A 14084-nucleotide genomic window follows, 5' to 3' on the forward strand; every position below is an offset into this window, starting at 1 on the left:
CCTGAGGTCACAGGCTGGGCCGGGTTCAGGGCCATTTGGGTGGATTTATGCTCTCAGTGCCTCTAGACGTGTGGGCATGCAAAGGGTTAAAAGTTGCATGTGTTTGTAGGGCGCGTAGCAGCTGGTTAGGCAGCTGCCAGAGACCGTTAGGGGGGTTGGGTGAAGCGGCAAAAGGGCGGGCCGGGTGGTCCCTGTGCTGGCTGCTTTGTTCATACCTGGCTCAGATGCTGCAGCCACTCACCATGGGCCTGCCCTCGCGGCTGCTTGGACAGCTCCTGGCCGCCACGTTATGTCAGCTCCTGCTCCGTGAGTATGCCTGTCCCCTGCCCCGCGCCTTGCTCTGGGAGGCTGCAGGGACTGTGGAAGGGGAGGGGAGGGGCGGAAAGGACGGGCCAGCCCATGCCCGTTAAAGGGTTAACCCACTCTGCAAAGGAGCAGCCAGGCCTAGAGCTTTTTGTCCCAGACACAGCAGCAAAGTCGGCCAAGGCCCCATCTCCTAACTGGGCACTAATAGCTGGCCAAGCAAGGACACTCGCGCACAAGGCAGCCCCTCCCGAGAGGTCTGGAACCAGTTTTAGCCTCACTGCTCCCACTCGGGAAAGCTCTAGGGTCAGGGAGGCCTCGTGGCTGAGACGGGCCGTCTGCGTTGCTAACTGGCTGCCTGTTCTCCCCCCCAGGCAGCACCGCAGCCCCCTTCCCCACCTTGTCGCCCCCACTGACTATGGTTGTGAACGGCGAGAGGAAGACCCTAGTGGTCTGTGTGGTGAATGGCCTGACCCAGGACACGGCCAATGCCATCTGGTTTTCGAATGAGAATGGGAGCGCCCTGGACTCCTTCACCTATGGGCTCTCCAGGGAGGAGGACGGTACATTCAGCACGGTCTCCCACCTGTCCGTCTGCACTGCAGAACTGGAGTCCTGGGAATCGCTCGCCTGTCATGTCAAGCAGAACAGCACCACCCGGGTGTGGAGTGCCAAGTCCCTGCCCATCTCCGGTAGGTACCGGGCCAACACACTAGCCAACACTGCAGACCGCATCTCTTTCCTGCCTCTTCTCCGCCCAGCCCGCCCTCATCTCACTGCACCCGGAGCCCTGCATTCCTCTCCATTTTCCCCAGTTCCGTCCCCTGGCATTGCTGCATTAGCCCTGAACAACCAGGGAGGGAGACACGGCCCTTTGTAACAATGCAGACAAAGTGCAAGTACCAGGCAGTTCATTCAAATGCAGCTCCCTGGGAAAAATAAATTCTCCCAAAGGGGCACACCGCACCCCTCTGGGAACAGCCATCCATGGAGCACAGGACTGACAGGAAAGATAGTACTGAAGTGTCAAGAAAGTTCTCGACTCAAGAGAGCTGCAGAGGTGATATTATTCCTGCAACTATAGATGAGAGCTGCAGAGAGTAGGGACTCGTGGGAAGGAGACATGCACACAGCTTGCTCCACTAAGAGATCTTATGGGGACATGCACCATAGGCAGGCTGAAGCCAGCCTTCCCCTCTGAGCCCAGCTTCGAGCTATACACACCTTCTCAGAACTCCCTGAGAGAGGCCTTGTTAGATGCATTGCTAACATTCTGCATCTGCATGAGGATGGGCTGCAACTCGTGCTGCACAGGCTGAGCAAACTGGAGCAAGCACTCGAGAGACAAATCCTTCAAAACATTTGCAAAACTAGGGATGAGGCAAAAAGCTGCTTTGCACTAAGATTCTAAACACAGTTCAACTGCTTAAGAGGAAAACTTGAGGACACTGGAGCCGCTTTCTCTCAGCCATGTCACTATTCACTATTTAACTCCAGTTTACTGATGTGTTTTCCCCGGCTCTCCCAAGTACATACATAGCCGTGACTCTTTAAAGCCTGAGCTTGCCACTTTGCTATATAGGGATGAGCTCAGGGTCCTGGAGCGCCGTATGGCTGGGAAATTGTTTTGATCGGCGATGTCTTATATGGTGGCTTTTAGTCTAAGGACTAGGTAGTGCCCAGATGCCGTGTGGCAGCTGCACAGTTAAAAATCACAAATGACCAAGTCAGTTGTAGCTACAGCGTTCTCACCCGTATCTTCTCCATCCTGAACCAGCTGGGTGTTGGGAGTGAGAGGCCTGTCAAAGGCACAGGGAGATCAGGCACCTGACTCCCATGGAGAATGAGTTGAGCAGCTGCCGCCCAGCTCTCACTTTTGCCTTGGAAAACTCAGCTCCATCGTTGCTTAGCTCACCGTGTTACCCCCACCACAAAAACACGCGCTTGTTTTTGCTTTGCCCAACTTTTAGTGCCATAGCTGTGAAGTGATGCAGTTTTCTGCAGCTAAAATTCTAGCACAACAGCTATTTTAAAAACAAACAACAACAAAAAAGTGAAGCTGCTGTGTGACCTTTCTAAGCTTTGTCCACTGCACCGGCACAGCTTATCAGCTAAGTGATCCAGAGGCACTCTGTGTGCAGCACCTCTAGCAGCTGGTTGCATGTCTGTATGTATACCCCCAGTGAAGTGTTTTCAGCTAATTACATAAAACAATTACTTACGTGTACTCCGTCCCACCCTTCCAAGCCCTCCTGTCTCAGTTTAAAACTTGGCAAAATAGAGAATCTTCATTATGGGCATTTACACGTTATATGCAAAGTTGTTTGCACTACTTGTGCAAAGCCAGGAGAGGGTGGGGGAGCAGCTTATCTCAAAGCTGGAAGTGTGTATTCCTCCTCCTAATAGGTAAAATTGTGTCTTGTAGCAGACCACATGGACGAGCCCTGTCTGGATGAAGGCCAAAGTGGTAAGCACTAACAACTTGTTCCTCGCGGCACATTCACACTGCCTGTTTGAATCCAGCTGATTCTGTGATGGGCACAGAAGGGCTGTGGAAAGAGCCAGGTGACACCACCTCTAGTTAAGCCTTTTCTGAAAAAGAATGTTTGCAGGAGCCGGCATAAGTTCAGGCCTCACTTCTAGAGGTCCAAGTATGGACTAGTGAAGTTATTCCAGATTTGCACCAGTGTAAATTAAAGTAGCTTTGCCCAGTGTTTCCAAGGATCTTAGTTGTTGAGTAAAAGACGCAGGTTGTGATGTGACTCACCCTTGCCACAGAGACCTCTGTATGCCAGAAGGTCTCTCTGGCTCCAGGAAAGAGGCTCTCAGCACCACAGCTCTTATAGCCTTTCTGTGATATAACCCCAGAGGCTCTGAGACCATGTAGTAAGGAGAGTGAAGTCTCTGCTCTACAGCCTTGGCTGAGAGTCAGCTGGCCTTTAGCCCACAGGGGCGAGCCCAGGGCTTTAGCCTCTCTGGTCACAGGTTCAATGTGTTCTGCCGATGACCTGGGTCCGTTGGTGTTGCACCTGGATCTGTGCAGGCAGCTGCAGGTGTGAATGCAGGCCTACATGCAGTTGCAGAGCGGCATTGGCTTGCAAGCGTCTCCTGCATGGCAACGTTTTTGAAAAAACATTTTGAACTTGACAAAACAACGTGTTCTGCTGTTTTCTTTAGCTCTGCGTGGTGGCTGGCTGGGTTAAAAGAACTTTACATTTGAAATTTAAGGTAAATAGGAAGAAAAAGTCAAGGAACAAGTTTGAACTGAAATGTTTTTGAAGTTATTGCAACAATCGATCTGAAAATGTTTTGGTGAAAATTTCAGATGCTTTTTGTCCTGAGTCAGGACAGGAAAAAATTTTGAACTCTCAGAGTTATTTGCAGGGTGGGATGGGAAAACCATTGATGGGGTGCTCCCTGAGGCTAGAAAGCACCAGGAAACAAGGATAACTGGGGTGCTAACTCCACATGGCATTGTGAGCTGATGTTCAGTGGAAGGGCATGGGCTGTAGAAACACTTGGGGACAAGTTCAAAATTACCTGTTGTGGCAGGGCCAGAGCAGAGGGCCCCTTCAGAGGGAGCCCAGACAAGCAGCAGGGCCTGCGGAGCACCAGCAGGGCAATCACAGGTAGCTGAGCGGGAGATGGCTCAGCCTAATTGGGGCCAGTTGGCTCCAGGAGTGGCGTAGGAAGAGGCCTTTAAAAACCCTTTGCAGTGGGGAGGCCGGGGAGAGAGAGTGAGGCGAGCAGAGGGAAGGAGATCAGAGTAGCAGCAGAGAGCAGGTTTGAGAGGCACTTCGGCAGCAAGCGTGTGGGCCTCCTAGCGCTGGTAACTCTGGGCTCAGCCATAGGCTGGGAGGAACTGGTCACCCAGCCGGAACGGATCAAGAGGGAGGACTCCCTGCTGCTGCAGCCTGGAGAAGGTATCAGGGAATTGGCTGGGGAAGCAGCCCAGGGAACAGCGCTGCTGTGCCAAGGACTAAGGGCATCAGCCCTCCCCAGTAGCAGCAGCGTGGGGTCCCTGCGCCAGAACCTGACACGAGTGGGTGGAGGCTGGGTTCCCCCCCCCCCCCCACAAGACCATCCCTTGCCCCAGTGAGGGTAAGTGGGACCAGCGGACTGAATAGAGGCCAGAAGCCCAGTGGTAAGACTGACTTGGTCACGCTGTGACCACTCCAGCTGTTCAGCAATCCTGTCCTAACAATAATGGGGAAAAAAGGAAAAACTCCATAAACACTTATCACCTACACAGTGTAGCTAATGGGGTCATCTGAGAATCTCACTTAATCCATTTCCTTTCCATTACGGGGACAAGGCCACTGGGTATGACCGTCCCTTTAGTCTCTGCCAGTGACACATAATTGTCTCTAGTCTTCTATGAGCTGTAATGCTTTGGGCTAATTTTACATGTTGGGTTTAACGTGGTTAAGGGCCTGTGATCTGTAGGAGGTCGGGCTAGATGCTCTCATGATTCCCTTTGCCCTTAAACGCTATCCCCGCTGCCTGTCAGACAGAAGTAAATGGGAGGGGAGACGGGAGGTATAGTTTGTGATGTACATTGAGGCAGAAGTGCGTCTGGGGATGGGCCACAGACGAGGACCTGGGATGGTTTCATCGATTTCAACTGGAAGCTTTTCCTGTTAGTGTGGAGGAGCACAGGACAGAGTGTGAGAAATCGTTTGTTGGGGATATAGACGGGCGACCAAGGCTGTCACTGGTGGAGTGAAGGGGAAAGCTGGCTTTGCATTAGTTAACAGGCTGGATAGGTGGGGAGTGGAGGGCTTTGCAAGTACAACCGAGAAGTAGGTTTTGTGATGGGAGAAGCTGAGTTAGTGGATGGGCTTTAAAGGCGGAGTGATGGAGTTGGATCATGGAAGATGATTGCGGCAGATGTGTTTTGAAGGAGAACAATTATCACCGTCCACCTTGTAACAGCCTTTTATGTCTGTGAAGACTTATGTCCTCTCCCGCCCCCGAGTCTTTTCCAGACAGAACCACCCCAGGTCTTTCAGTCTCCAGGTAGGTCATGTTTTCCAGACCGGTGGTGTCCAAAGTAGAGTGTAACAATCACCACAGCCCCCCACATCCCCTGAGACAGGCGCCGCCCCCGAGCCAGACACCCGCCTCCCCTGCGCAAACTGCTGGTGACTCACGAGAGCCGCACTGCCCTGCACGAGTCACCCACCACCCCAAGCAGCACTGACCCCACCACTGCTGCCACATGCTCGTCCACCAAGTGGTGGAGCGTGTGCACAGAGGGCGCTCCACGCGTGCGGCTCTAACAAGCCACTTTGCCACACCACAGTGCCCAGTTTGCCACACGTGGTGAATTGACAGCACATTGGACCCTGTGGGTTTAGGCTTTTCATCATTTTTGTTGCTCTCCTCCGGATTTTCCCATTTGTCCACGTCTTTCCTGCGATACGGCACCCAGAACTGGACACAGCACTCCAGCTGAGAAGAGGGACAGCTCAGTGGTTTGAGCATTGGCCTGCTAAACCCAGGGGTGTGAGCTTAGTCCTTGAAGGGGGCCATCTGGGGCAACTAGATTAATTATAGAGGAGGGAAAAAAAAAAGATGGTGCTTGGTCCTACCATGAGGTCAGGGGACTGGACTTGATGGCCTCCTAAGGCCCCTTCCAGCTCTATGAGACGTGATGATGTGAATGGATTTAAAGAGGGGGGCTTGCACTGAGGCCAGAGAGGAGAAGGCAGGAGTAAGTGGTCAGTGTATGAGAAATGCTCAAGGCTCCACCCAGAGTTTTGGTTGTGTGAACAGCGAGGGAAGAAGAACTCCTGGGGATGTGGTACATGAAGAAGTGGAATGTTTTAGGCACAGCTTGAATGTGTGGGCAAAAAGAGACTGTGAAATCCAAGGGGAAGTCAGGGGGAAATAAGTCACAGAGTCCGTGACAAATGATTTTGATAATGGCATAGAGAGCACACTTACAAAGTTCGCAGATGATGCCAAATTGGGAGGAGTTACAAGTGCTTCGGAGAAAAAGATTAAAAATTCAGTCTAGACAAACGAGAAACATAAGTGAATGGGATGAAAACCAGTTAGGACAAATGCAAAGTACACCACTGAGGAAGGGCCAAGCACTTGCACAAACAAGATGGGAAACAACTACCAAGGAAGAACTGCAGAACTAGACCTGGAGATGTTAGCACATCACAGCTACCTGTGAGGCAACAGTAAAACTGCTTACAAGAAAAGGAAATGTAATTCTGGGATGTAGCAATACGTAGGCCACAAGTAATTCTACCACTCTGGTCCACACAGATAATAGATGTAGCAGCAACGAAGGGTCCTGTGGCACCTTATAGACTAACAGAAAAGTTTAGAGCAGGAGCTTTCGTGAGTTAACTCACTTCTTCAGATGCTGGTCCTGGAAATCTGCAAGGCCAGGTATAAATAGGCCAGAGCAAGGCTGGGGATAACGAGGTTAGCTCAGTCAGGAAGGCTGAGTTGTATTGTCATCAGTAGATCTGGAGGTGTGAACTCCACGAGAGGGGAAGCTGCTTTTGTATTTAGCCAGCCATTCACAGTCTCTGTTTAATCCTGAGCTGAGGGTATTGAATTTGCAGATGAATTGTAGCTCAGCAATTTCTCTTTGGAGTCTGTTCTTGAAATTTCTTTGCTGTAGGATAGCTACTTTTAAATCTGCTACTGTGTGTCCTGGGAGATTGAAGTGCTCTCCTATGGGTTTTTGTATATTGCCATTTCTGATGTCTGATTTGTGTGCATTTATTCTTTTACGTAGAGCCTGTCCAGTTTGTCCGATGTATATGGCAAGAGGGGCATTGCTGGCACATGATGGCATAAATTACATTGGTAGATGTGCAGCTGAATGAACCCACAATGGTGTGGCTGATCTGGTTAGGTCCTGTAATGATGTTGCTGGTGTGTATATGTGGGCAGAGCTGGCAACGAGGTTTGTTGCATGGATGGGTCCCTGAGATAGAGTGACTGTGGTGCAGTGTATAGTTGCTTGTTAGGAGGTTGAGCTACCAACAAGGTTGAGCTACAATTCATCTGCAAATTCAATACCCTCAGCTCAGGATTAAACAAAGACTGTGAATGGCTGGCTAAATGCAAAAGCAGCTTCCCCTCTCGTGGAGTTCACACCTCCAGATCTACTGATGACAATACAACTCAGCCTTCCTGACTGAGCTAACCTCATTATCCCCAGCCTTGCTCTGGCCTATTTATACCTGGCCTTGCAGATTTCCAGGACCAGCATCTGAAGAAGTGAGTTAACTCACAAAAGCTCATGCTCTAAACTTTTCTGTTAGTCTATAAGGTGCCACAGGACCCTTCGTTGCTGCTACAGATCCAGACTAACACGGCTACCCCTCTGATACAGATAATAGATGTATCAGCGAGGTGGCCAAGTTAGTCTGTCGCTTCAAAAACAACGAGAAGGCCTGTCACACCTTAGAGACTAACAGATATTTTGGAGCATGAGCTTTTGTGAGCCAAGACCCGCTTCATCGCATCTCAGAGAGCTGAAGGGACCTCAGGAGGTCAAGTCCAGACCCCTCTTGGCAGGACCAAGCACCAGCCTTTTTTAGATTTATTTGCCCCAGATCCCTAACTGGCCCCCTCAAGGATTGCACTCACACCCCTGGCAAACTGGGCACTGCGGTGTGGCAAAGTGGCTCATTAGAGGCTGCACGTGTGGAGCACCCTCTGTGCACACGCTCCACCACTTGGTGGACGAGCATGTGGCAGCAGTGGTGGGGTCAGTGCTGCTTGGGGTGGTGGGGCGACTTGTGCAGGGCAGTGCGGCTTCCATGAGTCACCAGTAGTTTGCGCAGGGGAGGGGAGTGTCTGGCTCGGGGGCGGCGCCTGTCTCAGGGGATGTTGGGGGCTGTGGTGATTGTTACACTCTACTTTGGACACCACTGGTCTGGAAAACATGACCTACCTGGAGACTGAAAGACCTGGGGTGGTTCTGTCTGGAAAAGACTCGGGGGTGGGAGAGGACATAAGTCTCCACAGACATAAAAGGTTGTTACAAGGAGGAAGGTGATGATTGTTCTCCTTAGCCCCTGAGGACAGGACAAGGTAGGGAAGGCTTAAATTGCTGCAAGGGTGGTTTTGTTAGCCATTAGCAAACCTTTGTCAGGGTAGTTAACCACTGGAACAAAACTGCCTAGGGGGGATGTGGGATCTCTTGCCCTGGAGGCTTGAAGGCCAGGTTAGACATACCTGTAAGGAGCAGTCTAGTTATTACATAGTCCTGCCTTGAGTTCAGGAGATTGGGCTAGGTGATCTACTGCGGTCCCTGTTAGTCCTACACTTAGAATGCTGCGACTCACCCAAGGTCACAGAGTGAATGGGTGTCAGAGCTGATAAGTCAGCAGAATTCCAAGCACCCAGACCAGCTCTAGTTCCTCTAGCCAATGAGTCTCACGCTGTTGAACACGTGTCTGACAGAAGTCCACTGGCAGTAAGATGTCATTGTAATTACACTGATGAGAGCAAGGAATGTGCTATACAAAGCACCAGAAATCTATAGGTGGTGCATTAGGTCCTTCAGACTGACTCTTGAGGGTTAGGTGAGGGGCGACCGATCTACAGCCCATCAGAGCATGGCCCGTGGCCCGCAGCCAGCTTCAATGCAATGTACTAACAGCAAATGTATGAACGTTTTGGCATCATGTTTTTATCATTCATTTACACAAGAGTAAAGAGGTTGCTTCTGGTTGTGGTACTGGCTATCTAAATACATACATACAAGTGAACCTAAAATGTAACATACAGGTGCCTTTCAAATATGTGGCAGCTGGTTGGCCCACACAAGGTTGTCCTTAGGTTTACATGGTTCTCTTGTGTACTAAGGCTGGGCACTGTGTCCATACTCAGTCCGAGTAGGGAGCACTAGTAATAGTTCTGTATCTGTTTCAGCTCTGCCCATCTGCTCACAAATCCTGCTTCTCTTGGCCATCAGAGCACTGTTGCTGAAGTTCCTCCTGTTTGACACACTGCTTACCTGCAGCTTCCTCTTCAAAGGGTAAGACTCCATCATGCAGGGAAAGTGCAGAGTAGAAGGCATGCCGTCGCCAGGGAGCTGTTAGAACTTCAGAAGTAATTCAACTGTCAACGCCAATTAACAAAATGACAATGTGACTAGAGGTCACCATTTGGCAGAAAGCCATTTTGCAAATCCAGCTCCTGGCCAAGTGGCAGGAGAGGGGGAGGAAGGGCCCGATCCCCACGGCAATGTCAGAAGCTGAGCCAGCCTGTGCACCCCCACTCCCTGCTTACGTGGGGGTGGTGGAGCAGTCCGTAACAGTAGCACTAACCAATAAGCAGCAAGCGGATGCTCCTGCATCCCTAGCTGACAGAACTGCAGTTTGCATCCCCAGCACTGGCTTTGTGTTCAGGGGTCCATGAACGCGTGCTTATTAGCCAACTTTACAGAGCACAGAGGGAATGGTTTGCGGAGATGCTGAGCTGTGTTCCCTGTAAGCTGAGCACTTGGGTAGCTGCCCAAGGGAAATTCAGGTGACACCCAGCTGATCAGCAGAGTGCCCCCAGCCACCTGCAGTGGACAGTGTGTTTTCTATTGGTGGTGCACAAACAAAATTTATTCCACCCAGAGGGGAAAAAATTAGAAGGAACAAGCTGCACCCACTGACTTTGGCAGGGTTTGTGGGTGCACTGCCCATCTGAAAGCCAAGTCATCCTGTGCTGAGGTGAGAGCGCGTTGAATGCTGTGGTTTGGCAAGACACCACGCGTCCTGGGCAGCAATAATTTGTTGCTGCTTTTCACAGCTCATAGCCAAGTCAGCCAAAATGGGCGGCTATATAGAGCAGCAGACCAGAGAAGAGCAAGTAAAGACTGAACAGCAGTGGCAAGATGGAAAGTGTTCCCTGCCCTCTGCTATCCTCACCCCATCACAATGTTTCGTCTCCTTTCAGGCGCCCCCAAGCCCTGCCGCTGAGCTCCGCAAGTAGTTTGTCTGCTCTGGACTGGTTTGGCAATGGGGAATCAGCCTCTCCTGTCAGCATGGAGAATGGACCAAGACAAAGACTGAGTCAGACAGAGCTAGTGACCGCAGCTAGCCATTCCAGGAGGAGCAGAGACCAGGCCTCTCACACCATTCCCTTAAACTTTTCAGCTTTCTGAGCTAGAGCAAATCAACTAACCCACGAGAAGCTGTCCTCACAGTGGGACTTGGGCAGCTTACAGGGTGTTGTGCCTGATTTGCTCACCTCTTTGCCCACTATGCTGAAGTCAGCTAGGACAGGAGCCACGACAAGCACATGCCGTGTGCCAAACAGATGGTCCCAAGCTGGACCGAAGCGTAGACCAGCAGGAGACAAACCTAGGCTAATGGTACACAGCGAAGTGTTGAGTTGGGCATGGGCCCAGGTCCCCTCTTGGTCACCAGCTCTCGTTTTTGTTTCAGTTGTTTAGTGATGTCTTACTGGGTAAACTGCACAGCTTGGAGAGGAGTATGGGCTTCACAAGATGCAGCAACGTGTTCTAGGGCTCATCTCCAGCCCCTCTTGCAAACACCAGGCAGGCAAAGAACACCCATTTCTGGGCAGACAGCAGGTTGCTCTCAGTCAGCACCAGGAAATTTTTTTTTGTTTTGTTGCAACTTCAAAAAACATTTTCAAAGTGGCCAAAAGTGTTAATTGAATTCAGTAAATAGTCTTAGACCCCCCCCCCAAACATGCATGGGTCGGGGGGCCAATACATTGAAAAAAATGTGCCCAGCTCTAGCGTTCCCACAGAAATAAAACCAACTCATGACAAGAACCATGTACAGTTTGAAATTCACCCAATCCAGGCATGGAGAGGTTTCTCTCTAGATCAGCAACTTCTTCCTGGGGAGCTTACTTTTTTTTGCATCTGTGGGCAGCTGCTCCAGTTCCAACCTGTGAGGGGGTGGCTCAAAGGCTTCCATTCTCAGCTAGACACTGCCAGTTTTGAGAAGGGAAACCAGAATCTTAAAACCACTTACAACAACCTCTCAGAAGCCAATTACAACCTGTTATGGTTAAACAGACAGCAAGCTGGGAAAACATTTTTGAGGCCCAAGGTATTTATCATGCTGGTTGTGCAGGAATACGCTCAGCACATAGAGGAAAAAGAAAATCCTATTATATTTTACAATAAATTCAAACCCATACAGAATGCCTCGTGTGTGTGTGTGTGTGTCCAAATTTTCTTGTAGGTGTGCGTACAGACCCCAAAGACAGCCCCCACCCACGTCAGTTCTTTGTTCAAATCACTTGAAGTCAGCATTTCTAGTGCTTGTTGAGGCACTGAATAAAGAATAATACATTCACAGGTTCTGGCAGCCACAACAGAGTGGCTTGGATGTGGAAAGAAGGTGGGAATGAGGTATGGAAAAGGCAGGGGCAAAAGGTGTAGAGAACAGACTGAAATGGGGAAAGGAAGAGACGCAGACAGCTCAACTGCTCAGGGAACTAAGACATCTACAACCTATTAAAGTCAGACAAAGCTGGATTTTTATGCAAATGAAATAATTTGTATATTTAATTGAGATACACAGACATGACACCATGCACTAGGCTTGCAAATAAAAGAACCACACAGATCGTCCCCCAAGTTATTTTATCCCCACTATTTCCTAGAGCAATCTAAGGGAAAGGTAGATAGAGCAGGGGCGGACAGACAAGGGGATCGGAACAGAGCAGAGGGGACAGGTCATGGTGGTAGGGGGGCGTGCTCTCTTCCCTCTGCATTGTGACCATCGACTCCTAACTAGCTAGTCCATGAATCCCCCAGGCAATAGCTTTCAAACTTTAGTCTACCACATACTCCCATCGGAGATAGGGTCATAATATGCCTGTGAAGACAAAACAAAAGTCTGTAAGAGAGAGCATGATACAACAATGCACAAGTCCTTAAGTGTGTTGTCCTAGATACAATTATTTTCATTATTACAGTGAGCTTTTGTTATACGTACACCTTTTCTTTGGCTAAAAGTAGTCCCTCAAAGTTTCCAGTTATTCTAAACATCGATGGCAATAAAACCTTCCAATTTCTTTTAATTAAATGAATGAAGTGTCCATACTGCTCAGTCACTCAGACATAACCCAAGAGAGCCTGCGCGTCACTGAGCATTTAAAACATCGAGTCGGGTCCTTCTGACAATAAACGTACAGAAGAGGAGACAAAGCACAGTTCACACGCCATACATTCCTACAGCTGACCCGGGGAATGGGAAATACAGTATTGGCATTAGTAACAGAGAGGAAGCCGTGCTAGTCTATGTACTATCAAAACAAAAAAGCCGTCCAGTAGCACTTTAAAGACTAACAAAATAATTTATTAGGTGAGCTTTCATGGGACAGACCCACTTCTTCAGATCATAGCCAGACCAGAACAGACTCAATAGTTAAGCCACAGAGAACCAAACACAGTAATCAAGGTTGGCAAATCAGAAAATTATAGATACATCAATGACATCTTTATGATTTGGATCCATGGTATAGAGACTCAAGAAGAATTCCACAGAGACTTTAACAATCTGCACCCCACCATCAACTTATGCCTCGATTACTCCATGCAAGAGATACATTTCCTGGACACTACAGTACAAATGAAGGATGGCCTGATCAGTACCACACTCTACCGGAAACCAACTGATTGCTATACTTACCCACACCCTTCTAGCTTCCATCCTGCATGCACAACTAGATCCATTGTTTACAGTCAAGCCCTTAGGTACAATTGCGTTTGCTCTGATCCTACTGACAGACACCGAAAACTACAAGCTCTTTACCAAATGTTCATAAACCTGAATTACCCACTAGGAGAAATAAAAAAAAACAAATGGACAGGGCCAGACGAATACTCAGAGACCAGCTACTCCAAGATAGGCCCAAAAAAGCCAAGAACAGAACATCACTGGTCATCACCTACAGCCCCCAGCTCAAACCCCTGCAACAAATTATTGAAGACCTACAACAGTTGGGACATGAAATTTCATAAGGGCGGGGGATGCAGCATGGAAAGAGAGGCTGCTGAACTCTCTTTTATATTCAAATCTGACACATTACCATGTGGTTTGAACCAGAACGGGAAATTTCTAGCTCACTATAGGCGCTCTTTTGCATGATTGGCTTTATCTAATTCTTGACTCCCTCCCCACCCCTTCTGCTCTCTGATTTGCTCACCTTGATTATCTTTTTCTGATTTGTCAACCTTGATTACTATGTTTGGTTCTCTGTGGCTTAAATACTGAGTCTGTTCTGGTGTGGCTATGGGCTGAAGAAGTGGGTCTGTCCCCTGAAAGCTCCTCACCTAATAAATTATTTTGTTAAGTCTTTAACATGCTACCGTACTGCTTTTTTGTTCTGACAGCGTTGGCATTGTTTCCTTCTACAGCCGCCGAGAGACGGGGCACCCAAACCCAAGGGGCCATTAGGGAAGGCAGAGGGGCAGCCCCCGCAATTTTGTATCACCTCCCTGGAATGCCTCCAGTCGCTCCCCTCCCCAGAGGGACCCCACTCAAGAACCCCATCTCGCCCCCCTCCCCCGAGGAACCCCCCCAAGAACTCCAGCTCGCTCCCTCCCGAGGAACCCGCCCCCCCAAGAGCCCCGTCTCGCTCCCTCTCCCGAGGAACCCCCCCCAAGAGCCCCGTCTTGCCCCCCCTCCCGAGGAACCCCCCAAGAACTCCAGCTCGCCCCCTCCCGAGGAACCCCCCCCCCCAAGAACCCCGTCTTGCCCCCCCTCCCGAGGGACCCTCCCCCGAGGGGGCCCCCGAGAGCCCCGGCTCAGCCCCCTTCC

General features: G+C 50.0%; 1 protein-coding gene across 1 annotated transcript; it reads left to right on the forward strand.

The window, feature by feature from the left end:
• The first annotated feature begins 173 nt into the window (after positions 1 to 173).
• On the forward strand, positions 174 to 11218 carry PTCRA (pre T cell antigen receptor alpha). Its single transcript, XM_074988421.1, has 5 exons — positions 174 to 306; positions 678 to 995; positions 2729 to 2770; positions 9217 to 9322; positions 10234 to 11218. The coding sequence occupies exons 1-5, from the start codon at positions 225 to 227 to the stop codon at positions 10439 to 10441; spliced, it is 756 nt and encodes a 251-aa protein (XP_074844522.1). The 5' UTR covers positions 174 to 224; the 3' UTR covers positions 10442 to 11218.
• Positions 11219 to 14084: the final 2866 nt, after the last annotated feature.

Source organism: Carettochelys insculpta, chromosome 3, assembly GCF_033958435.1.
Source record: "Carettochelys insculpta isolate YL-2023 chromosome 3, ASM3395843v1, whole genome shotgun sequence".
Classification (NCBI taxonomy): domain Eukaryota; kingdom Metazoa; phylum Chordata; order Testudines; family Carettochelyidae; genus Carettochelys; species Carettochelys insculpta.